The 25894-nt window shown below is 43.9% G+C and overlaps 2 protein-coding genes across 5 annotated transcripts in view; one reads left to right on the top strand and one right to left on the bottom strand.

The window, feature by feature from the left end:
* Nucleotides 1-64: 64 nt before the first annotated feature.
* Nucleotides 65-25604, top strand: TSTD2 (thiosulfate sulfurtransferase like domain containing 2). 3 transcript variants are annotated; one of them, XM_008707863.2, is made up of 11 exons: nucleotides 65-202; nucleotides 2302-2514; nucleotides 6295-6608; nucleotides 8462-8582; nucleotides 13113-13238; nucleotides 14079-14184; nucleotides 17339-17457; nucleotides 17955-18113; nucleotides 18585-18723; nucleotides 20560-20742; nucleotides 25237-25604. In XM_008707863.2, coding segments are annotated over exons 2-11 (1434 nt in total). In that variant the 5' UTR covers nucleotides 65-202; nucleotides 2302-2349; the 3' UTR covers nucleotides 25239-25604. The 3 variants fall into 3 exon arrangements, with proteins under 3 accessions (XP_008706085.2, XP_008706084.2, XP_008706083.2); XM_008707862.2 differs by having other exon boundaries at nucleotides 20560-20792; XM_008707861.2 differs by lacking the exon at nucleotides 25237-25604 and having other exon boundaries at nucleotides 20560-21408.
* TMOD1 (tropomodulin 1) overlaps nucleotides 21851-25894 on the bottom strand; it is an 83865-nt gene continuing 79821 nt past the window's right edge. For both annotated transcript variants that reach the window (XM_040631643.1, XM_008707864.2), the window contains exon 10: nucleotides 21851-23434. In XM_040631643.1, the coding sequence (XP_040487577.1) occupies nucleotides 23370-23434 (65 nt within the window). In that variant the 3' untranslated portion in view covers nucleotides 21851-23369. The remainder of the gene's footprint in view (nucleotides 23435-25894) is intronic.

Here is a 25894-nt window from a genome sequence, read left to right as displayed (position 1 = left end):
CTCCTTGGGGCTCGCAGTATTTCCCGGCGGCCCTTTCACCAACAGCCCCGAACACTTCCGGGGCGAGGTGACGTCTGTAGTTCCTTCCTCCGTGGACTCCAGGCCGGGGACCGGTGGAGGTTCTTGGGACGGGGAGCAGTGACGATTGCTAGGCGGAGACGGCTCGATGAAGAAAGATCTAAGAAAGGACCAGGACTGGCGGGTGCGTGCTCACCTTACTCCCACTTCCGGGCTTTTGCCTCGTCGGGAATGCTGGGCGGAGCGATTGGCCCGGTCCGGCCCGGCCCCGCGCGCGGGGTGGGGCCGGGCGGGGGGCGGTGCCGCGCTTGCGGCCCCCGGGACTGAAAGACCCGCCTGAGCGTGAGCCTCCTGCCGCGGGGTTACTCTCGGGCCGTCATCCTACTCTTCACCCTTCTCAGGTGGTGTTTGTGAAGGAACAGGTGATTGCTTTAGTAATGTCTTCAGTATTGGGTCCCTGTTTACATGGATGTGAACATCCTCTGCCCTGACGTCTCTGATGAGCACCACACCTGTTTATCTGACTGCCTTGTCCGTGGTCACTGAAATTCCACGTGTCTAACTGGAACCCTTGTTTCACTCTCCTATCCTAACCTATTCCTCCGTCAGTCACCCATTTCAGCGAATGGTACCATCCGATTGCTTCATCCAAAACTGTAGGTAGGAGTCATTCTTGGGTCCTTCTTTTTCTTCACTTCTTACGTAACTGTCTGTCTGTAAATCTTGCCAGCTCTACTTTCAGGACAAATGCAGAATCAGACCACGTTACGCCTTTGTTCACAACGCTGGAATTACTTGGCATTGCAAACTCCATACCCTGACCTACAGGGTTGTGCTCTCTCATCACTGTCCTGCTTCTATTCTGACTTTCTTCCTGTTTCTCTAAAAGGCAAGCGTCTTCCCACTTTAGGAATTTATACTATTTCTTTTGCCTCTGCTCCTAAATCCGCATGGATGGCTCCTTGTCATTTAGGTCTCCGCTCAAACATCAGGTCCTTAGTAAAGCCTTTCCTGGCTACCCGATCACTGTTTTATTTCATTCAACAAATATTGTACTTACTGACATTTAGCATCTCCTATATGCCAAGCAGTGCTAAGGATGCAGAGGTGAGCAAAGGAAAACTCTTGCTTTCTTGGTGCTGGTGATCCATTCAGGAATGAACAGACAAGGTGCAATCAGAGGAGTGATCAAAGGGATAGTAGTAGAAGAGATGAGAGGTGGTGGTGGGAGGGGCTGCGGAGGGGCTTTGGAAGGACTTTGACTTTATCAGAGTATGTTGAGAAGTCTTTGGACTACTGTTTAGTAATCTCTCTGGGGAGGAGGGTAGTTAGGCTATTGCAATAATTCAGTCAAGAGATCATGGTGGCTTGGGGTGTCTGGGTGGCTCAGTCAGTTGAGCGTCTGCCTTCCGCTCGGGTCATGGTCTCGGGATCCTGGGATCAGGCCCGGCGTCGGGCTCCCTGGTTGGCAGAGTCTGCTTCTCCCTGTCTCTCTGACCCTCCTCCCTGCTTGTGCACTCGCTTGCTGTTTCAAATTTAAAAAAAAAAGAAAAAAGAAAAGAAAAAGAAAAAAAGAAATGATGATGGCTTGAATGGGGTTGGTAGTATATCCATTCTGACAAGATTTGGCCACACTAGCGATTTTTATATTTTATATTTTTTCTGTTTATTAATATGGGGCTTTCTTGGTTGTTATGTCATCTAAGGGGTGGAATATGCACAGCTCTAAAATTAAAGGACAAAAAAGAACAAAATGTTTATAACTGAAGGTGCTAGCACGCAACTTGGTTGATTTTGGTTGTACCTGGTGTTTTTCTGGTATCATTTACCTTAAACGTTTGCAGGGCTAACCCCTAATTGAGGTTCCTGCTCAAATGCTGTTTCCTCAGAAAGACTTTACCTACTCTCTGTTTTTAAGAGCCCCTCCATCACTCCTGATTCCCTACCCTGCTTTTTGTCTTCATGGCCCTTTTTCCTGTCTGACTTTTAAAATTTAATCAGTACATACATTTGTTTACTTTCTGTCTCTCCCCACTGGAATATAAACTCCAAGAAAGCAGAGACTTTTTCTTTCAGGGCTCTGTACCCATTGTCTAGAACAGTGCTTGGCATAGAGTAGGTGCTAAACAATTATTTATTGAATGAATGGGTGAATGGATGGATGGCTTGGGCTGCTGGGCCTATGCTCAGCCTATGCTCATTTGCCTCATTGATTGATTCGTTTCAAGTTTACTTCAAGTAGTAATCAAAGACTGACATTGTTGTTTCTCCCTTGCTTCCTAGGAGGTAGTTCACTGAAAGGAACCTGCCCCACTACGGCAACCAAACCAGATGCCTTCTTTCACTTCACCAGACCAAGGAGATGACCTGGAGGCCTGTGTTTTAAGATTTTCAGACCTAGATTTAAAAGACACAAGGCTTATCAATCCCAGTAGCAGTCTTAAAGGAGAGTTAGATGTCAGTACAAAGAAGAAATACTCGTTTGCCAAGAAAAAGGTAACATTGCTGTATTGCCGTTGATGGTTCGGGATTGTGTATGTATAGTTAATTTGGGTACATCTTTTAGTAGCTCATCAATCATTAGTGTTTTCCTCCAGGGAGTAGAGGGTTAGTGAGACAGGAGGCGGCTGCCATGTTCAAGGTAAGTTCTAGTCAGGGTCATTATCCAGTGATCTTAAATCAGTGCCGGGCAAAGAAGAATCATGGGCAAGGGGTGGCTCTGCAACACTTACGGTTGAGTACTTGAGGGCAGATCCTAGACAGATGGGCTGGGTTCCTTTTCCCACCGAGGGTTAGAATCACAGGAACCCAGAAGACCTTGTCATAAGGAGAACAGACAGGCTGGAAGGTAGTTGCCATCTAAGACTCCTGATCTGATCTAGCTGGCTGGATTCTGTTGGTTACGAGAAGGATAGAATAGCCCAGAATGGTTGTGCACACTTACTGAGGACAGTTGGGATTGGACTGTAATGGGAGGTCATGTTGATATGCTGCTCTTCTATTGACTCCAACCTCCTCCTGTGGAAGCTCAGAGGAAGGAAAATGACCCGACTGAGGACATGGAATTGAGACTTAGTTTTCTTACCTCCAGTTTGCTGTCCTTCTGCAGTTAGCTTTTGTTGGCTTCATGTCCATGAAGAATAGATGTCTCCGCTTATAACTTCTTATCCACCACCCCTCTGCCCTTACCTCACATAGATGTCCTTGAAAATGAAACCCAAAGGGTAAGAGAGGTTTTTTTCAGATATTATCGTGCAATAATTTCAGACTTAGAGAAAAGTTGCCAGAATTGTATAGAGGACCCTCATATCCCCTTTGCACACAGGCTCCATTCATGTTTCATCAAGTGTCCCAAATGGATTTTATAGATCTACTCTGGGGTCACGTGTTACATTGTGTCATCATGTCTTACATCTTTAATCTGGAGCACTTTCTCATTTTTTCTGCCCTGAAACCATGACCATGACATATTTGAAGATTACATGAGTTATTTTGTAGAATATCCCTTTGCTTGATTTTCACTCATGTTTCCTTACGACTAGATTCAGATTAGTGCTTTTATCAACAAGACTATCGCACAAGAGATGCTGTCTTCATCTGGCTACAGTCTGTCAGGTGGTTCACAGTGGCAGTTTGTCCCATTACTGGTGATGTTAACTTTGGTTACTTGATTAAGGGAGTATCTGTTGAATTTTTCTGCTATCAAATTATTTTTTTCCCTTTTAATTACTCAGTATTTGAAGGGAAAATGCTTTGAGACTGTGTAATTATCTTATCCCTCATCCAGCTTTCATCTACTAGTTTTAGATTCTTTGATGTTTCTTTCCTCAGTTGATTGTTACTGTGATGGTTGCTAAAGGGTGATTTTTCTAATTGCTTTGTTCCTTCCAGATTTAATGTTTGGCATTCTGCTGTAAGGAAGAGCTTTCTCTTCTCCCGACTTATTTGTATCTGTGTGGACTCAGGTTACATTTTATTTGTGGAATTATAGTCCATTATGTGATTATTTATTTTGATGCTCAGATCATCTCAGATTTGGCTGAGGGCCCTTTCAAGCTAGTATCTATGTCCTTTTGACTTTTCCCATCATTCTTTGAGCATTTCCTCACTTTCTGACTCAACAAGGTATTCCAGGCTCATCTTGTATTTTTCCTGACCCATCCCTGGAATCAGACATTTCTTCCAGGAGCTTTGGTTCCTTCTAGTGGAGGACTGTCAGAAACCAAAATCTGGAGGCTTGGCAAGCTCACTGCTACTAAATGTTGCATCTCCCAAGATCTCTGGTGTATGGAGCTAGGAAAATATATAGATAAACACACAAATGTCTATATGTACCACACGGATAGTTCTATATTTACTATCTCAATATTAACCACACTGAGCACATATCAGTACTTTCAGTTCCATTCCAGCCTCACAGTTTTTCCTAACTCTCCCTTTCCGATATTTATAACTTCCCTATTTGATGAGGTTTGGTGAGAAACCTAGTTCCTATTAGTCCTAGCGTATTTCCTTATTTGCTTATTCTCCTATGTAATCAATGTACCCAGCCTGCCAAGCTGCCTCCCTTCCAGGGCCTGCCTTCCCCTTGTAGGCCTCACCCACCTCTGAGCTGCCATCCTGGCGCTGGCCTGTCTCTCCTTGAACAGACTCCACGTGGGCCCTAACTGCTGCTGGGCCCTCAGTGCCTTGTTCACAGGCCTTAAAAGACGAGATAAGATTTGAAGATCAAAGTTTAATATGAAGAAGCACTTATGTTGACATACATGCTATCTCCTCCCCCCCCCCCAATTTGGAAGGATTAACTGCAAGAAAGTCTAAAAAAATGCTCTCCAGTGTAATTGGAGATGCTTCAGTCTGAGAAGGTCCAGATATAGCTGTGTGCAGCTAGAGGATGGTCCCACAGTGGTGCTTCATATCTGTTACCAATGCTTAGGGTGCCCAATTTTGGATGCTTTAAAGTAGTCTCCAGATGGGTTAAAAAAGTTAAAAAATACACACATACATACATGTATATATAAATGGCTCCCTTCTCATTTGACCAGAAGGGAGCCATTGTTGAGAGGCTGATAATCATAGATCCCATTCAGCCTCTGTTTGTACATCTGAAATACTACAAAGTTGGAAAACATGACAAACTGGGACACAATTTTTGATAACTCTGATCAATAGAAGGTCACTAAAACCACTTACAAATCAGGAAGAAAATAAATGTCACAATAGGAAAATAGGCAACAGATATGAATAGGCAAGTCAGACAGGAAGAAGGAATAGATATGAAAAAATATTCAGCCTTACTAATCAAAGACATGCAGGTAAAAACAATATCTCTTTTGCCTCGTAGTCAGGTCAACACTAAAAATATTGACAATAAAAAATTAAATGCTGATAAAACTTGATGCTGTGGATAAAATGTCACCTTGGTGAGCATATAAACTGATACAATTTTTCTGGAAGTCACTGTTTATCACAATTGTTTCAAAAAAGTTTTATGTTTCTTATCAAAAAAGTTTCATGTTTCTTTACCCCAAAAGTTTTATTCTAGACATTTATTTAAAGTAGATGGTTAAAGAGGTATGGAAAGATGTATGCATGGGGTGCTCATTCAACATTGTTTATAATTGCAAATATTGGAAACAAAAAAATGGCCATTAGTTAGGAATTGGTTAAGAGAATTATGGTACATCCATAGTTTTCTGTTTAATTTTTTTTAATAAGTATTTAAATCATTTTTATAAAAACAATACAATTATTTTCCAAAAAACAAGTCAAAACATCTTGGTATATTTCTTTCCAGTACACTTTTTAGATTATGTTGTATAAGCAAATTTGGTCCATTGTTTTTCATTTAACATTATATCATAAACATTTTCCCACATAATTTAAAACTAGCTGCTCAATATTCCATAGTAAGTATACTCCATAATTTCCTTGACCATTTCCTTTTTAGAAATGAGTGATAGTGTTGTTTGTAATGTTTTACTAATACTCGTCTGAAATTCAAGCCCTTTCCTTAAGAACAGCCCCTAACAAATTTTAGATTGAGGTATAAAGTTTACGAAGAAAACTGTTACTCTCAGAAAGTTCTTCTATAGAAAAATAGGACATAAAACTAGAAACCCCTGTGGAAAGATAATATAAGGGATTCACTGAGGCGTCTGCCAGCTTTAAACTTAAGGTTGTGGTGACTAACATAATATAATAAAAAATCATTATAAAAAAATAAAATAAAATAAACTTAAGGTTAACAGTGGCATATTTGAAATGTAATTGCAGGCATTTGCCCTTTTCGTCAAAACCAAAGAAGTTCCAGCACATACTCCTGAATGTAAAGAAAAATGGTGGAAATGCTGTCAGCAGCTCTTCAGAGACCGGATCAGCATCCACAAACATGTGGCAACACAACATGCTGATGAGATTTGCCACGAGACTGCTTCTGTGTTAAAGCAGCTGGCTGTGACATTGAACACCTCAAAGACCCTTGGGTCTGAAGACAATAGGAAGCCTCTGAAAGAGTACTTACCCTGTAATCGTGAAGTGTCCGCTTGGCTCCCTGATATAAGCTGCTTTAGCCCTGATGAGCTGATAAGGTCAGAATTTCATTCTGTACTTTGGTTTAATTTTAAAAGTTTTTCAGTCACAATGAGACACCACTACCTATCCATGAAGATGGCAAGATCTTTCAGGCACAGAATTTCTCTGTGGGCCTAAGCTAGGCCAATAACCACACACTGTGTATTACAGAAATAGCATGTACCCACGCAGCTGGCAGAGTTCACTGGGTTTCGGGGAAGGCTACATTTAACCTTCTGTAGGGAGAGGTAATGAACAGAACATTGTACTATTTTTGAAGAGAAATTGGAAGAATCAGAAATGTGAATGATCCTTCTACCCTGAATAATATTAGAGCTTAAGAAAGGGTTTTTGTTACCAAATGTTTTCTGAGTTGACTATGTTTTAGAAAGGGTGTTAATAGAACTGGGGCGTAGGATTAGAAGTTTAGATCCTGCCTTTGAAAAACTCACCAAATTATATTACAGAATTCTAGAGGACAAATTTCTGATTTTAAGCAATTCCTTAACTATTTGGTGAATAGGAAATGTCCAAATTTAATTTTCTTTTGTCATTAGCATTCAGTTTCCCCTGCCTTTTGAAAAACTCACCAAATTATGTACATTGTTATGTATTCCCCTTGTTTATCAAGAAAAGGAGCAAGTTAGAGAATTGAACTTGGAGTCAGAATTGGGCTAGTCCCTAAAATTCTTGGTACCTTTACCTTTTCACCTCTAAAATAGGGATAATGATGCCTGCCCTGCTTACCGCACAGTGTTGCTATATGAACTGTATAAAACGAGGGTGGTAAGAGCACCACTGACCTATAAAGTGCTGTACAAATATGGCCTTTTTGTTTCTGTATGGCCCTGTGCCTCAGGGAACTTGCTTTCTAGTGGGAGAAACAAAGAGAGGATACATGAAACAATTAGCAGATGATATGAGGCAGGCTGCCTCATTATCAGTTAAATTGTGAGGTGCAGATCATAATTTGTTACAGCAGTTTAGAGAAAGGAAAGTAGGTTCCAAAATAGATAAAGCTTCCGAGGAGAGTGGGCCCTGCAGTACGATGAGGGTACTGATGAGAAAGTCAGATTCCAGAGTTGGATGGGACTTTAATTATCATCTACCATAGCATTCTCTAAAGTACGTTCTATGCAACACCGGTTCTGAAGGGTGCTAACAGGTATTGAAAAGAGGTGCTAAAGACAAGGAAGGTTGGGAAGCACTGGCTTAAAATGTTCTTTATTATAGGACTTTTCAGAGCCTTCAATAGATACGGGGCTTTCACTGAGATTCTCAAAGAGGGAGATACTGTCTGCAAGGTTTCTCCAATGTGTAATTTCATAGACTAGAGTCAGAGCATACTTTGGGAAATGCAATTTATTTCTCTTCTCTGGTTTTACACATGAGGAAATCTGTCTCAGAGATGATAAGAGAACTGCCCAGGTCCCACAACTAGTTAATATAAGACAGCACAGTACAGCAGAAAGAGTATGGATTCTAGTGTCAGAAGACCGTTGTCCAAGTCTTGACTGTCATTCTGTAGCTGTCTCACCTGGAAGGAATTGACCGCGGTTTATTCAGCTATAAAGTGGGGATAATAATCATCCTTCTCATGGGTAAGAGGGTTACATGAAAAAATGGAAGTGAAACCTTCTTGTATGATGATGAAATGAGGAAATCAGAGTAAACTCACTTTTTGTAAAGTAAGTTGGGTGCAGATAATGTCTTCTTCAGAGCAAATACTGACAGGAGTGGCTTCTTATTTCAGAACAAAGTTAGTCTCCATCTCGGCCTTCCCTCTGACACTGCCTGGGTATACTTTGTGAATTGCGGCTTCTTTATGCCAGTGACTTAAATGCTTTTCCCTGTGGTTTTCTTCTTCTAGTGGCCAGGACAGTGATGGAGGAGAGGTCCTGCTTTATTACTGCTACCGTGACCTGGAGGACCCCCACTGGGTGTGTGCCTGGCAGACAGCTCTGTGTCAGCACCTGTCCCTCACGGGCAAGGTAACACCTCCCACACCCCATCCTTCATGGGACACCTCTTGTCTCCAGTTTGGTTTATTGAGGCTGTGCTGGAGACAAAAAGGATTCACTGTTAGGTTCTTAGAAGTCCACGAAATCCTGCTAGGCTTTTAAGTGGACTACCAAATAGTATTAACATGGCCTTTTATGACAGTATTTAATGGACTAAGAATCAGGAAACATTTTCTTACAGAGCAAAATAGTAAGTATTTTAGGCTTTGCACAAAAACTACTCACTCCTGCTTCTATTAAACCCTAAAATTGTGTGTGGAATTATGAAGAAATTACAACAAATACAGTGGGGTTAATTATGCAATATTTCTTATCAGTTGTCTAGCCATTGTATATTGTTTAAAAACTGAAGTGTAAGTCTTCATGGTCTTGCCTGTTAGATATGCTGTTCCTTGGTAGAAAATTCCTATAGTTTGTACTCAAGAAGTGTCTAAAATCGTTTGTTGATTTTTTTAAAGACTTTATTTATTTATTTAGAGAGTGTGAGCAGAGAGAGGGGCAAAGGGAGAGGGAAAGAGAAACTCCACACTGAGCAGGGAGCCTGATGCCGGGCTCGATCTCATAACTCTGAGGTCATGACCTGAGCTGAAACCAAGAGTTGGATGCTTAACGGACCGAGCCACCCAGGCGCCCTGATTTTGTTGATTTTTAAGTCCATCTAGTAAATTATATCTGTTTCCTAAACAAACAAACAAACAAACAAAACCTACTCAGCCCTGCCACTGTAACATGAAAACAACCATAAACAGTAGGTATAAGAAGGGGTATGGCTGTGTCCCGATGAAACTGTATGCAGAAGCAGATACAGTCTGCTGACCCCTGGCATTAGGAAATGTTCTTGATATGTTAGCTGGAAACAAATTCACAGAACTATATATGCAGTATGAGTCCAAGTTGCTCCTTAATTTTCCTAGAACATGCCAGAGCCTTTTACCAGTTTGTGGTATTGCTGTTTGCTGTTCCCTTCTCTCTAGAATGCTTTCCCCCTAGGTCTTTGCTTGGCTCATTCCTCTCTTCAGATCTCTGCCTGCGTACATGTTATCTCCTCAGAACTCTGATCCAAAGTAGTCCTCTCTCTAAATCTTATCACCTCCTTCTGCTCAGAGAATATCAAAGAATTTGTTACCATCTGAAGGTATAATACTTGTTTAATTTGTTACAGTCTGTCTCCCTAATAAAGTCTTGGTGAGGACAACTTTGTCTTAATTAATGGATGTATTCTTAGTGCTAGAATAGGGCTTGGCACAGAGCAGACAATAAATATTTGGGGAGTGTTGAATAAAGGACTGAATATATTTCATTTGTAACAAAACCACAGGTGTTTGTGTATAAAGATGGAAGGTAGTAGATGGCAAAAGGTTAATCATGATTCTGTCTGCATGATAAGGTTGTGGATGGTTTTTGTTATTTTCCTAAAACAATCTTTTTTTTTTTTTTTTTTTTCTTTAAAGAGAGGTGGGGCACGTGGGTGGCTCAGTCGGTTAAGTGTCCGGCTCTTGAATTTGGCTCAGGTCGTAATCTCAGGGTTGTGAGATCAAGCCCAGGGCTCTGTGCTGAGGATTTTCTCTCTCTCTCTCTCCCTGCCCCTCCCCCACCTGGTGCACAAGCTCACTTTCAAGCTCTCTCTCTCTAAAAAAAGGGCGGGGTCGGGGAAGGGGGAGAGGGAGAGAGAGGGGTTCCATCTCATAACCCTGAGATCATGACCTGAGTGGAAATCAAGAGTTAGATGTTTAACTGACTCAGCCAGCCAGGCGCCCCTTTTCTAAAACATTCTTGATGATTACATATATACACACACACACACATATATAGACATATATTTATATGTATATATATATATATCTGCATACAAATATATATGTGTAAAAACAGAGAGAGAGACAGATGATACATTTTTGTAAACTTAAAAGGACATGAACTAGGTTGGCTCTGAGGTCCCCTTGGGGTATGACACTGTACTATCTTAAGCCTATTCTTTTCCACAGGTGTTTTAAGTCCCCGAGGCAGTCATTTGATCAGTGATATTTTCCACACCCATGTTTCCTAACAGATGGTGCCAGAAGCTTCCTTTACCTCATTCAGTTCATGATCACGTCCTGCCCTTTCTATCTCTGCAATATCCCTTGCCTCCATTCACTCCCTATCCCCTTCCACCACCTGAGACCAAGTCCCACCCTCTCTCATCCACTTCAGTAGCTTTTAAGAACTTGTTCTTCTGTCGTTGCCTGCCATTTAATCCATTCCCCACCCTGCAGCCAGAATCATCCTAAAAGGGAGATTAAACACTGCTGCTTAGAAGCTCTCAGTGGCTGTCAGCGCATTTAGAGTAAAACCCAAATCCTTAACATACCCTTAGGTTCCTGCATGATTTGGCCCCTTCCTACCTTTTCTGCTTATCTGATGTCATTCTTCACTCACCATACTCCAACAACATGGTCTTTCAGTTTTCTGGAGCCCACAAAGTTTTTTGTTTTTTTGGTTTTTTTTGTATCTTTGGGCCTTTTTCCAGGCAAACTGTCTTCAAGGAACTCTCCGACACCCACTCAGTTTCTCCTGTAAAATTTCTACTCAATTTTCAGTTCTCAGTTTCAATGATACTTCCTCAAAGAGACCTTTCTTGACCTTCAGTCTAAGTTCATTTTTCCCAGTACACTCTCACATGGCATCCTGTGGTTTTTTCATAGCTCTTGTCACTTGGTAACTTTTATCTTAATGTCTGGGACCTCCCCTAGTCTGTAAGCTCTAAGAGGGCAAGAACTTTTTTTCTTTTAACTGCTAGATCCCTAATTCTTAACACAATTCCTGGCGCATAGTAAAAAAAAAAAAAAAAGTTGTAAACATTTGTGGAATGAATACCTTTTTAAAAAAATTTTTATAGTAGGCTCCACGTCCAGCGTGGAACCCAATGTGGGGCTCTAACTCACGACCATGAGGTCAAGACCTGAGCCAAAATCAAGAGTCTGACACTGAACTGACTGAACCACCCAGGTGCCCCTGGAATTAATTACATTTATTGTCACCTCTATTTAGAGAACACCCTGAAAGATGGATGTTCTCACAGTGAACCTGAATGTACAAAATATGAAATCAATCTCTTGTTTGGGGGACAGATTTTTATTCTTAGCCCAACCTGAGGTGAACTAGCAATGAGGGTCCCCACCCACAGGGTGGCAGCACCTGTCTGAATCTTAGTCTAAATCCTTAGGCTTCAATGGTACATGCCCAGTTTACTGAGGTAGTTTTCCGCTGATGGGAGATTTGGCAGAATATTGGCATTTAGGTAGAGAAAGAAGAGAACTTGAAAATTCTAGAAAAGAAGCTTCTGATTCCTATTGCTGTATGTTCCTTTTGCCTCAAGAAATCGGAGGGGACACATTGGAGGCTTCGGAAGAGAAAAATTACATGATTTGGAATGAGTAAGATCTGGGTTCGAATCCCAGATCTACCGCCTACCAACTCTGTGCCCTTGGGCATGTTACTTGATTTCTCTGAGCTTCTGTTCCTTTTCTGTCAAATGGAGATTATGATATCTACCTTTCAGGATTATTAATATAAAGCCCCTGTATCATAATAGGTGCTCAGTAGATGGTAACTGTTGCTCTCCATCCCGGAGGTATAAGGCCTTCCTCACCAGGGAGCCACTTTGAAGTTTGTCTTGAACAATCTTAGGGATTAAAAGTCAAGTAGTATATGAGTTGAGGGATTGCTCTGCCACAGGTATACAGGGGTTAGGTGTGCTTGTCCTTTATTTGGGTTTTGAGATTAAAATATCATGGGAAAGAATCTACCAGCCACTGAAGCAATTCAAAGAGAATATAGCATTTGAGAAGCCAGAAAACCTCTGAAATGGATATACATTCATTTGTTCAACAAATATGAATGGAGTACCTACTTGGCAGACCCTGGCGATGCAGCAGTGAGCAACAGAGACACATACCCCTGATGGAGCTTGCATTCCGGTGGGTGGGTTCGCAGCGGTGTGCTCCCCCAAACACTATGGAGAGGTGAGCTCACAGGCATTCCTAGCTCTCCGCCGTGCTCTGACATGGGTAGTGTCTCCTCAGCAGTCCTCTTCATTGTTGGTTCTCTTCTATCTCTGTTTTATCAAGGTGAATAAATTGGGGTTCAGAGAAGTGAGTTAGTTTTCTCAGGGCTGCATAGCAAGTAAGTGGCAAAGCTGAGTCTTGAACATAGATCTGCTGACCTGGATTTAGGTTAAGCTGAAATTTATTTCTTTGGACATTGGAGAGCAAATGGGGCTTTCCAGAAGTTTCATACATTCCATTCTCTTGTCCAGTACACATTTGTTGAGGACCTCCTCTGAATGGTGGGCAGTGCCATTTTAGAAAGCTACAAGTCTCTTCAGGTGGTAACACTTTTATTGTGTCTCTGCTTTTCCCGTTAAACTCATGGACACGCACAAGCATATTCTGCCCCAGGAAGATTAAACTAAGCCAAGAACAGGCTGCATTCCCTTTCTCTCACCATCTTGTGTCCCAGGTTCGAATTGCTACAGAAGGAATCAATGGGACAGTTGGTGGAAGCAAACTGGCCACCAGACTCTATGTGGAAGTCATGCTTTCCTGCCCATTGTTTAAGGACTATATGTGTAAGGATGATTTTAAGGTAAGAGAAATTGAAAATAAAATGGATTTAGAGCCATTTGCTTCTGCCTCAGTGCTGCTTCCTGCCCTAGGCGCTGAAGAGTAGAGCAGCGTGGCCATAGCAGCAGCGCCCGATAAACACCCTTCCCCGCAGGCTGCGAGGCAGCGGCGCAGAGGAGCATGCGCACTGCAGTGGCTTGCGAGGTCGCCACGTGGTCTTGGGCAAGTTAATGCCCTCCTGCATTTCAGCCTCCCTTGTAGAATGAGGACATGACAGTTGGCACAGTTTAACTCTAAACTAGATACGTTGGCTCACTTGTGGCTATGTCAGGGCATCACTGTGTTTTTAGTAAACCTGGAATTACAGGACCAGCACTTCCTACCACATGGGGGATAAAGCTGTTGCTCTCACAGCTGAGCGCCTTTGTTTGAGTCACCTTGTGCTTTGTCATAGCAGGTGATGAAGGTAGGGACTACGTTACCTAGTGTTAGTACTGGCGGTGGTAGGGAAAGAAAGGCTATTGGTCCAGAGCAAAAGCTAGGATGTAATCTTATTTAATGAAATCACTCAGTGGTGTTTCGGTTTTATAGTTAAATGCTTATAGCCATAGAAACACCTTTTCAATTTAAAATTTCTGTACATGGTAGGTGTGTAATAAATACTTATTAGTGTTGAATTATCTGAAACACGTTAGGTCCTAACTCCATTTCCCCATTTAAAACATTAATTCTTACTTTGAGGTTTCTTAAGACTTCACTATCATATTATTACAGAACAGATACAATTCTTGTATTTGGTACGTGTCTTATATCTGGAGATGGGAGAGTAAGACTGTGTTCTGTTTTGCTTCTCATTGGCTAGACCAGCAAAGGAGGGGCTTGCTGTTTTCCAGAATTGCGTGTTGGTGTATTTGAAGAAATTGTGCCCATGGGGATAAGTCCCAATAAGATCTCCTACAAGAAGCCTGGTATGCTTGCTTTTAGAAGAAACATTTTGCTTTCCTGCAGAGGGACAAAACTTGATATGGAAACAAATGTGGAAGTCACTCTGATCAGCAGTCCACTCTTTAAGTAGCTCTGGGTATGGAATTTAATAAACGAAGAAAAAAGAGACAAAAAACCAGATTCTTAGGTACAGAGAACAAACTGGTGGTTGCCGGAGGGAAGGTGGGTGAAATAGATAAAGGGGATTAAGAGTACATTTGTCATGATAAGCACTGCGTAGTGTACAGAACTGTTGAATCATTATATTGTACACTTGAAGCTAGTATAACATTGTATGTTAATTATACTTATAAAAAAATAGCTCTGGGGTCGCGAGCCAGTGGGTTATTCAGTGTTTAAACTGGTCTCCTCTTCGGTGCTATGGTAATTGAAGTCTTACCCCTTAGAATGCTCTCTTATTCTTCCTGATGATTTGGCAAGAAGTTGTTTTCTTGTTCCAAAGATAGCAATCTGGGAAGAGTATAATTATTACTTGTAAATAGTTCATCAACTGAATAACGCATAGGCTTTTTGCTACAGGAAGCAAGTGGCTTTCAAATCCAGAGCAGTTTGTTCGCAAGTGCTCTAGAATGTTCTCTTCCCCTTCTTCCCCATGGTTACCATAGATGGTTGAAAGACATTTGTTTGGTGGGTTTTTGTTTTTACTATGAAATTTTCAAACATTTTAAAAAAGTACAGAAAATAATACGGTGAACTCACAGTACCTGTCATACAGCTTCAGCAATTGTTCATTCATTGCCGGCTTTCTTCTATACCCTGTCCCCTTCCCTATCCTGGATGATTTTGAAGGGAATCCCAATGTCATGTCATTACATTCATGAATATTTTAGTAGAGACCTTTAAAAGATAAACATTTAAAAAAATAACTGTAAAACCATTATTACATCTAAATAAGACATTTTTAATAGTAATTCCTTAGTATTATCAAATATCTAGCCAGTACTTAAAATTGGCTAGACCAGCAAAGGAGGAGCATGCTGTTTTCCAGAATTGTGTGTTTGAGTATTTGAAGAAATCATACTCATGGGGATCTTATAATTTTTGAGTTTGTTTTTATTAGGATTCAGGTGAGGTCCACTTATTGTGGTGGATCCCTGTGTCTCTTTAAGTCTCTTTTAACCTATATATTTGCCTCCCTCTTTTTTTCCCCCTTTCAGTTTATTTTTTGAAGGAACTAGGTCATTTTGTCTATAGAGTTCCCACAATCTGGTTAAAGCTGATTGGATCTCCTCTGTCCTCTGTATTTCCTATAGAGTGGTAGTTCAGTGCTGTCTAAGAAATGTAACGTGAGGCACATATGTAATGTAGCCAAAATATTTCCATGTGTAATCAGTGTAAAATACTAATGAGATATTTTACCTGTTTTGGCTTACTAAGTACTTGAAATCCTGGATCTGTGTCACCCTTATGCTGGCACATCTCTGGCCACATTTCAAGAGCCTGATATCCCCATGTGGTTAGTGGCTCTTCTGTTAGGTACCTCATATCCAGAGACTTAGTTAGATTCAGATTTGACTTCCTTTTTTCTTTCTTTCCTTCTCTCCTCCCCCACCCCAAGACTGCCTGATAGGTAATATTGTCTTCTTTCATCAGGAAGCACCAAAGTCTGGTTGTCTCTGTTCACTTTCCAATATGTAGGTATTTAAAAGAATGCTAGGGGTTAAGCCAGAGGGAAATGGGAGTAGGATACAAACATCCAGGAAAAGACTCATGCACGAGGAGAGAAGGGCCCAGAAGGGCTGTGTCTGCACAGTGTCCTGACCTCAGCAAGATGACTAAAGAGCTCTTTCTTGGTGCTACAGACCATAGCTTGGGAGGTTAGGGGAGAGTGGGCTTCAGGCAATGCTGGGCTGCTTTCATTTGAGCCATGTTGTTCGAAGGCATCTCTTTTAAACATGTCCCTATGAGTCCCTGTCTAGTCAGGTCTTTGTGGGCGCCAGGACAGCAGCAGCGGGGAGCAGGTTTGGTTCCCCATGGCGCCCTGTCTGTAGAAGTCTGAGCAGATTTCCATGCTTCCCATCACAGTTTTGAACCTCCTTTTGCACCCGCGTTTTGGTGACCTTGTGATTAGGTGATAATAACAGATCAATTCTGGCCTCGTTACATTTGCCTTACAATTCTGGGTTGGGCAGATGGGACTCCAGATTCCTTGGCCATGCTCTGGGGCCTCTAGCCCCACCTGGGTACTCAGCAGCTTCAGGTGGTGGTTGGGGTTCACCTCTGAGCAGAATGAGGCTCCTTTGGTGCCATCAGGCTCTACCACGAGTGGTGACTGCCATCCCCAGAGCCCTGTCCATGAGGGATGGTTACTGCCCACTGCCAAATTCACCAGGAGTTCCTCACAGTCGACTGGGATGTCTGGGCCTCCAAAGATACAGGAATATTTCTATTCTGGAGAGTCGAGAAGGCCTGGGACCCCACCAGACTGAGGTGTTCTCCTTTAATCTCCTTGGATTTGACTTCTTTTCTTCCTCCTCTTTCTCTCCTGACTGCTTTAGCTTTTCCCTCCTTCTCTCCTGCCCTGCTCTCGCAGGTGTCACTCCTGCCGTCGGCCCCTCCCACCCTTTCTTTCACTCATGTACGCAGACTTAGACACATTCTTCTTACCCTTTTGTATTTTTAAAGAACAGTCCAACTTTATTCCACAAATTTATACTCTCAGCTGCCTGTCAAGGTTCTTAGCCTTGAACTTGGGCTTGCCTTTGTTACAGTCAAAGCCTATAGTCAAGCACATACATGCCCAGGCTCCTCCATGTACAATGAAAATAGAACACTGGCCGTATAGTGGACCAGCAAACCCACCTGACAATTTAGATCCCAACTGTCTGGCTTTTATCACTGTTTAGACCAAGTAGGAGAATGGAAAATTCTTTGACTAATCATTTCTAAACCTCCAGGTCTCCATAGCACTTATCTTTGGAAGAAGGAAAGTGAGGATATCTGGAATCACTAAATAATTTCATCATGGTCATTAGTGTTATTTTCAGACATAATTGCAATTACGAGTAAAGGTTTGGGTGGAAGGAAACAGCAACATCTAAGTCATCAGGCTGGGCTAGCTGTGATTAGATTTTGTTTTTTGTTTTTGTCTTAAGTAAATTTTTGGTTTGGTTTTAGGAATCCATTTATCCCCAGGTGAATTTCATAAAGAAGTAGAAAAATTTTTGTCTCAGGCAAATGAAGAACAAAGTGATACTATCCTACTGGACTGCCGAAACTTCTATGAAAGCAAAATAGTAAGTAAGGATCAGAAGTGTGTTCAGTGAAATGGTAGGTCTCCCCCTCCCCGCATCATGGCATGTTTGCCCAGTGATGCCGTGTATGCCTACCTGGGGCCAAGTCACCTAGATCTCCCCCCACTGCTAGCAGCTTCAGAGAAATCCCAAGCCTTTGAACTCAGGATCTGGTGAGAAAGTCTAAGAAAGAGCAATTAAAGACATCTCAGCACATAATGTACTTCTTGGCTCCCATGTGCCTACCTTTGACATGTGTCGAGGATCCTATCAAGTTGGCTTTGGGCAGCTTCTCCAGTTCCCCTGAGGACTCTGGAAAAACGCCCACCAGCCTTGTTTCTGAGTTCCAGATCTTGAAGTTGAAAGGTCAGAGTGTAGGATGAGAACAGCAGCTAGTGAGTGCTGCCTTGCCAAGGGGCTCTGAGCGGGATCGACACACACTTTGTTCTTACCAGGTATGTTTTTCTCATCGTTTTCCTTCTGCTTCTCCTATATCGTAGGGACGATTCCAGGGCTGCTTAGCCCCAGACATCAGGAAATTCAGTTACTTCCCTAGCTACGTTGACAAAAATCTAGAACTTTTCAGAGAGAAGAAGGTGCTGATGTACTGTACAGGGGGCATCCGTTGTGAGCGGGGTTCAGCCTACCTCAAAGCCAAGGTGAGTTAACATCCTTGGGGGCATGTGGGCGTGGAGGTAAAGAAGGCTCCACCAACAGCGTGTGTTGAGCTTTCCACCCCCCACCGTCATCCCCTCTCCCCACCCCGGCCTGTCAGGGATTTATTTTTCCCTTGAATGGTTCCAGCATAGAGTTTGTAAGCACAAAATCTGAAGTTCTTAAATCTCAAGATGTGGGAAAGCACTTCACAGTCTTAGAGACTCATCAAGTACAAAAGGGAAAGCTTAGTTAACCTCTCCCTTTTCCTAATCCTACGCTTGATCCTGAGAAGAACAAATTCACATTACATGTTCCAACAGGTGTCTTTCTATATTTAGGGGGCAGCAAAAATAGCTGGGCTTCCCAGGATCTAGTGAAGGCCCTGACTGCTGTCATCACCTGCCACTCGTCTGTGAGCGTCTCACCAGTCTTCGCCTGTCTCCTCAAATTCCCTCCTGTTTTTGCTCACACAGGGAGTGTGCAAGGAAGTGTTCCAGCTCAAGGGCGGCATCCACAAGTACCTGGAGGAGTTTCCCGATGGTTTCTACAAAGGGAAGTTGTTTGTTTTTGATGAGCGTTATGCCTTATCCTACAACAGTGACATAGTATCAGGTAGGTCAGCAAAGGCTGGACCCTAAACTCCTGATCAGGCACACCCTCTGTATGAACCATTCTGGAAGGCAGGCCAGTACTGGTATGTGAAGAAGACAACAGGGAAAAGAAGTAACGTAGTATGAGCATTTCCCAACAGAGCTGGAGATGCAACCGTGGAGCAGGAATCGGGAGCCCGTCCTGGGTCTGGGCCTCCCCATTTACTAGTTAGGCAAGTCTTTTACAGGGTGATGATGTCACTTGCTCTCCCTGCGTGCTGGGAGTCGAACTAATAGGCTGAAACAAGGGTCTTAACCAGGAGTTGTAGAATTTGGCAGTTCTGTGTGAATTTGGATGGGAAGATAATTGTATCTTTATTTTCACCACCCCACACTACATGTAGCACTTCCTTTGATTGTTAATGTAAGCAACAAATCAGTAATAGTAGATGCACCAGTGATTTTGTCATCAATAGAAACACTATTTTCATATATTATAGTTGCTACAGACGTCTCCAAATAGCATTTGTGTTCATCATTATCTCAAAACAGAAGTAGTTATTAGCCCTCCACCCGGTCTTCTTATTTGTTAATAAATATCTTAACTATATCACAGATTCTTAAAAATGTTTTGATATTTTATATTTCTATATAATTGGTTTCCTTTGTAATCCTATGTATTTTAGTTTAAGAACCTCCAGTTTAGGTGGTCTGTAGACACATGTGGTAGGTTAGGTATTTTTGAGTGGTGGCTAGGGCATTCCAAGGTGGGAACCGAACCCAGGGCCAAGCCCAGAGGCAGGGGTGGTCACAGGAGGGTGTGAGCACAAGGGGCCTGTGGTTTGACTGTAGTGTTAAGTTCTCACAGATGTGGAGTACCAGATGAGGTCAGTAAAAGGAGGATGGAAATAATCCTTAGGAAAAGTAGCTCTTGCCCCTGGATGCCATGGTTTTAAACAGGAAAAGTCATAGGCAGACAACCCCAGGGGCTGTTGTAATTTTCTAGAACTCCTGTGATCAGGGACTACGATTGAATTACCACTGTGATAATGAATAAGATTTGAGTAGGAGTGCCTTCTCTCCTTTCTTCTTGATCTTTTTATTAATTTTAATGGCCTTGTATTTGTGTCTCTTATTGAAAGCTACTCGAAATCTGTTTTGGAGCTAGATGGAGTATAAATTATAAGTGGAAATAGTGGATTTGAGAAGTGTTACTGAGGAAACGTTGGCAGGATTTGACGGGTACTTGCATGTGAGTGTGAAGGCGAGAGAGAAGGCCCAGAGGTAGCTTAGATAAAACTAGTCAAGGAGATTTGAAGAATGATGTTGTTGTCAATGCTAACAGGAAGTCAGCAGGGAAAATAGGGTTGAGAAAATAGATAATGGGAGTTTTTTAGGAATCAGGCGGTTGCAACCGCAGGAGAGCCCCAGGCTTGGGGAAGAGGGGCGTGGACTGCAGAAGCTGCATATAGGTTTGGGATTGTTTGTATTCACATACGTTTCTCGCATGAAAAAGGGAATGATCTAAAAAGACCATTGAACTAAGGGGTAGTTGGCTAGCTTTGGAATGAAGAAACAATACCACCTGTGTTCTAAATAGGAAAAAGAAAAAAATGAGTCACTGAATTTGGAATCAGGAAGATAATTCCCAGATGACCCCCCCACCCCCCAAGTAGTGGGGTGAGGGAGCATTTTTTGTTAGAGGACAGGAGACTTACTATTTAGAAACCTTCCCAGGCCCAACAGGGTATATTAGCTGCTGTGCTAAGAGTTATATTTAGGACCTGGAGAAGTGCCTGTCTGCACTTGTACATGTGTATGTATGTGTTTGAAATTAGGGCTTTTCTTTCTTCCCCAGAATGTTCATACTGTGGAGCCCCATGGGACCAGTATAAACTCTGCTCAACTCCCCAGTGCCGCCAGCTCATCTTGACCTGCCCTGCTTGCCAACGACAAGGAGTCACAGCCTGTTGTGTCACATGTCAAGACAAAGGGAGGAGGCCGGCTTCGAGCCCCACCCAGAGCAGCTTTAAAGAGGAATGTGAGTGTACAGCCCGACGGCCACGCATACCCAGCGAACTGCCACGGCAGGTGCGGCTCCCCGGGAGCCCCGAGCCGAGGCCGGATGTTGGGGAGGATGGGCTGTGCGTATGTGAGCAGCAGCATTTCCCTAGGCCTTCACAAAGCTAGTTCCCAGCGACCACACATTGGAGAGGATCAGAGCTGCAGCAACAGAACTTGAACTTGAATGCTGGCAATGCCGGCATTGTAAACTGGGTACCATACTGGCCACCGTAACTTCAAAGGGGCCGGGAAAGGGAGTTGGGTGCTGACCACTTACCTGGGACATTTGACTCAGAAGATTCCAGAGCACAGAAAAAGGTGGTGAGCTGTGTTGGATCCTAAAGCTGCTGGGGGGGAGAGCCGTGAGCCTGGTGGCCAGGTCATGCCCTTTCTATGCCATGCAGCAGGCTGGTAGTAGTCATTTGTCTTGTCAGCAGACCTTTTGATCCTGGTGGCAAAAGCATGAAAGCTATGCCCTGGAGGAGGGCTCCTCGGAAGCAGGCCACTCCTGCTACCTGCCATCCCCTACCATCCACTCCTACCCTCATCTCTCTGGCAGCCTGAGAGACTAAGTCAGGATCTGCAGACCAGCATTTGACTTGCCTTACGCTTTTGTAAATAAAGTTTGACTGGAATAGCCACACCCATTCATTTACATATGATAAATGGCAGAATTAAGTAGTTACAGCAGAGACCTTATGGCCTGCAAAGCTGAAAATATTTGCGATCTGGTCCCTTTAAAAAAAATTGCCATCCCCTGGTCTAAACCCCACAGCTCACCTGATGGAGCAGGTAGCCTGAAAGGTGGCCCACCTTCATTTTTTACTGATTTGGTTTCTGTGAGCTATCTCCCCCTGGTAGTCTCCCCAGTCCCCACACTCTTAGCTTTTAAGCATTCTCTTTGAAAGATTCAGTTAGCTTGAGGACACTGATGTTTGGGCAGTTTGGAGATGAACGTCCTGGGATATAAGACACATTTTGAGTGAGGTCATTCGGCCCTGCCGGGGTGGTTTCCCAGCCTCTGGCCAGCATGTCACATGCATGTCCATGTCACACTAGCCACAAGAAACACGTACACAACCATCCATAGACCAACAGATTTAATATCATATTGCAGTTTCCAGTGATGCAGAATACAGCTGCAGTTGTGTCTCAAGGAGAAGCCTAGTGGGGCTGGCCATCCCGACAGTGTGGTGCCACACCCAGGCCGTCTGCAGCCTCAGTAGACACTCTTCCAGAGTGGTGAGGCCCTGGCTCCACCTCTGGTTACCCTGTACCGGCCACATCATGACAGTTCAGTGTGCAAGACTTTTCCTTTTTCGTCAAAAGCCTCTGCTCAGTGCTCTGCAGCTTAGTCTGTGCTCGTCAGCTCTTTGGCCTGTCCTTTATCATGAGATTTGCTGAATCACTCATGAAAATAACTCCCAAGCAACAGAAATGCTAGTTTAACTGGCACTGTGGTATATTAAAAGGCACAAGGGCATTGTGGCTTAACATTTTTGCTGGATCCCAAGAGATGCACATGATGTTAAAAAGGGATCTGGCAGAAACACCATTATTACATTTTCAGAATAATCATCTTGGGATGGTTTGGCCAGGGTTTCCTGATTCCTTAGTATCTGGATTTTCTTCACCGTTGGCCTTCAGAGGCTTAATTTACAGGCATGAGATCAGTGGTGACTTGTCTAATAAGTGATGTGACACATGGTTGGAGTCCGTAAGCATAGCTGCGATGGACTAGAAATTTCTCTGTCTAGTGTTTTACCTCACATAAGCCATTGGACCACTGTGCAATGTGAAAAGGTGTTTTCAAGTATTTGGCCATAGGTTTTCACATCGTTGAGGCTGGCATTCAATAAGGAAAAAATTCTTTCTGGTTCCAATAATAATGTAAATAAATCCCAGATGTTCGTAAGAACACTCAGGGAAATGTTTGTTGCCTGGGATTGGTAAAGAAAGGATGGTTTTTGAAACTTGAAATTCCACCATTGGCTTTTTCATCATTTCCTTGTATCCAGCAAAAGGAATCGCACGTTCCTGGGTTCCTGGCAGAGCTCTGTGGCTTCAATCTCTCTTTCTTGAAGGACAAAATTGTGTTCCTGACCCAGTAATCAATTTGGCAACTTTAATCTTGAGGTTCTTCAAATTTAAAGTAGGGTTAATAAGAAATGATCTGTTTGCTAAATACCTAAGATCAAATTCATAATAAAGCATTTATAATGCCTCTCAACCATGCGGAGAGTGGGCCGCTCCTGTCCCACATCCCGAACACCCCTGAAACACCACGCAGCAAGGCCGCCGAAACTGGGCTCCCAGGGCTAAGTCCTGCTGCTAGAACATCTTCAGTACGATCTGTCGGTTTGGGGTCTTCTTAGTTTTTAAATAATAACCAGACTGAACTTCTGTGACTAAAGAAAAACTTCACATTAACCATAGTTTATAAAATTTTCAACTACAACCACTAGTTACCTAAAACCTTAGTGCATAAAGAACTGAACCACGAAAGGGTTTTGTGCCGGCATTTTGCCTTCTGGTTTCCACGGCAGAGCACAGATTCTCAGTAGAACATGTGCAGTTCAAAGGCACGGGCGTCCTCTCCACACGCTAGACGCCACTTCGGACCTTGGGAATGATGGGCCCAGTCAAGTCTGCAAGCCTCCTCTTCCTCACTGGAAAGGAATGGAGAGAAGAGATAAGCCGGTTGACCCTGTGCGCCGGGAATCACCTCCGTGGCTCTGAGAAGGCCCTGTGAAGCTTCTCGCTAACTTTCTGGTTGGCAAGGTCTGAAGCCTGTTGTTTCTAAAGGACAGTTACGTGTGAGTTGTGTGAGGGCCCGCCCACTGCTCAGCGTTCCCTGATGAGGGTCTGTGGTCGTGTTGACTCATTCATAAATTCCTGCTAAGCCTCTGACCGCACAGGCATAAAACCCACTTTATCCACCTCCGCTGTGTTTGCTTTGTACACCAGAGGCCCCGCGGTTAAAGATCTTTCCTCCCGCTCAGATAAGAGCTAAAGGTCAGTTGATCTTAATGAGAGTAGGGTCTTAACCTGCTGGAATCATATCCCACAGCTCTTTCTCAGAGCTCCTGGCCTGCCTCCTGCCTTGTTAAAAAAAAAAAAAAAAAAAAGTTTCCACCCTGAAGATTACCCTGCAGTATCTGTGTCTCCTTAGTGTTAACCTTGACATTTTCCCAGGGGCAAGACAACAGAAGCCCAAATACTATCCACGTAACGAAGTAGGTAAGTGCCGTAAAGAGGAAAGCAGTAGCCAGGAGGTTGCAGGCTGAAGTCACTACTTGCAGGATGACGGAGAGGGGGAAGGGGTCCTGTGTTGTAACAAGGGAGAGGGTTTTGAAATGAATTTCAGTGTCTGCAGATGAAGCCCAAGCAGCGAGCTAGATCAGCCACAAGAGAAAGGTCCAGAAGTCCGTGGAATCGGTAGGTGGCAGTCAAGGAGGCTGCTGGTGCAGCAGGGACAGGTAGCTATGGCCGAAGAGGGAAGAGCTCTGTCTATACTTAGATGCCTTCCAGTTCCCGAGCTGAGCCGGGAGACCTGCAGCCACCAGATCGCTGCACACGAGCTGCAGCAAGAACCCGGTCCGCTTGTGCAGGACACGGAGCAGATAGAGCAGAACCGCCCAGCGAGGAGGGGCTTGTGGCTGGGAGCCGGGGCGCACAGCTCACCCAGTCTGGGGCCTGGAATTCAGTCTGTCCCGAGCTCCTACCCACCCCTCCACCCCTGTCAGAAGAGTAATGAGTGCAGATGGGTGGACTGTCTTCCTGGAGAGAAGACACTGCGTCCAGCCCAGGCCCTGGACACCATCAGAACGTCCAGCAGCTTGGGAGCAAAGGTCAGGGAACAAAAAACCAAAACCCAAAGAGCAGAAAAGTTTCGCCCAAAGTGACCAGAGGGTTTACATGAGCCAGATGCTTAAGTCTCACCACGCCAGCTAGGCAAGCATGCACATCTCTTTTACACGCAAGACCTCACGGGGGCCCTACCACCAGTTCTGGAATGTCAGCGTTGTTACCTTTCCCATGTTACGGGGGAGCAAAGTGTGGCAGAGGCTACATTTCGTGCCCGAAGCAATAAAGCTGGTACTGGACAGAACCAGGGCGGGTAGCTCGTCTGGAGCCTGAGTCCAGCACCTTCCTCAGTACAGTCTGGGCTCGTCTACATAGCGCTTACACAGCAGATTCTCACAAGGGTAGCAGCTCCTTTCCCCGGAGAACAAAAGGGAGCTACGGCCCCTAAGAGCTAGCAGCAGAATCAGGACGGGAACCTGAGTCCCCAGCCCATGGTTCAGGGTACAGACAGGGATCCCAGGTTTCCCACCCCCCCTCCCCAACATGCCCTCATTTTGTTCCCCGGGCGGGAGCCATGCAGCTCCCCCAGCACTGCCTCTGACGGGGGCTGGACAGGGAGAAGGGCAAGGCACGTACTCACTCAGGTGTTCTTCTCCATTTTAAGGAAATCAAGGCCAAGAGAGGGAAGTAAGTTGGCCCAAGTTATGGTGAATAAGTGATGGAACTGGAAGCACAAGCCAAGTCTCCTAACATCTTCCTTCAATTCAATCTGTTTTTTACTTCCATTAAAGCAAAGTCCTTATCATTGCAACTGCCAGGCTTGTTCACTGTCTGAGCCAGAAGGAATCTCGAGTCATCTGGACCAACCTCTATCCGCTACTCGAGCTCCTTCCACCACTTCTTGCCAAGCTCGAACACCTCCACCGTATCTTCGGGAAGCATTTTAAATTCATTTGTATGTTCGATAGCATTCACGGAGTGCTATGATGTGCCAAGCACAAGGACCAGAAATAAAGATCTAGCTTAACAGGACTCCAAGCTATAGCAACAGTGAGTGTGATGAAATATTATAGGTACCCTGGTAGCTCCCTATCAAGTATGAGGCATAGTGACTGCTGTGGTCAGAAAGACGGTGGGGAACGTGTGCACTGAATCCGGAAGGATAAAGGGGTAGACTGAGAAGGGAAGCGGGGGGTTAGGAGTAGGGGCCCTCTACAAGGGTACTTTGGCCTGGGTCACTGGGAGGCACTCGAGCTCCCGAGACCAGCTGGTGCTAATACAGGGTGAGAGGATGGCTTGTCAGCAGTGTCGACAGAGAAGTC

This window comes from Ursus maritimus, unplaced genomic scaffold, assembly GCF_017311325.1.
Source record: "Ursus maritimus isolate PB19 unplaced genomic scaffold, ASM1731132v1 scaffold_17, whole genome shotgun sequence".
NCBI classification, from domain to species: Eukaryota; Metazoa; Chordata; class Mammalia; order Carnivora; family Ursidae; genus Ursus; species Ursus maritimus.
This window is presented reverse-complemented; position numbering and strand designations above follow the sequence as displayed.

Coding starts and splice junctions, on each gene's coding strand:
- TSTD2 (XM_008707861.2), top strand. CDS start 2,350: ATGCCTTCTTTCACTTCACCAGACCAAGGAGATGACCTGGAGGCCTGT. Junction 6,609..8,461: donor AGCCCTGATGAGCTGATAAG/GTCAGAATTTCA, acceptor TTCTTCTTCTAG/TGGCCAGGACAGTGATGGAG. Junction 13,239..14,078: donor TGTGTAAGGATGATTTTAAG/GTAAGAGAAATT, acceptor CTCATTGGCTAG/ACCAGCAAAGGAGGGGCTTG.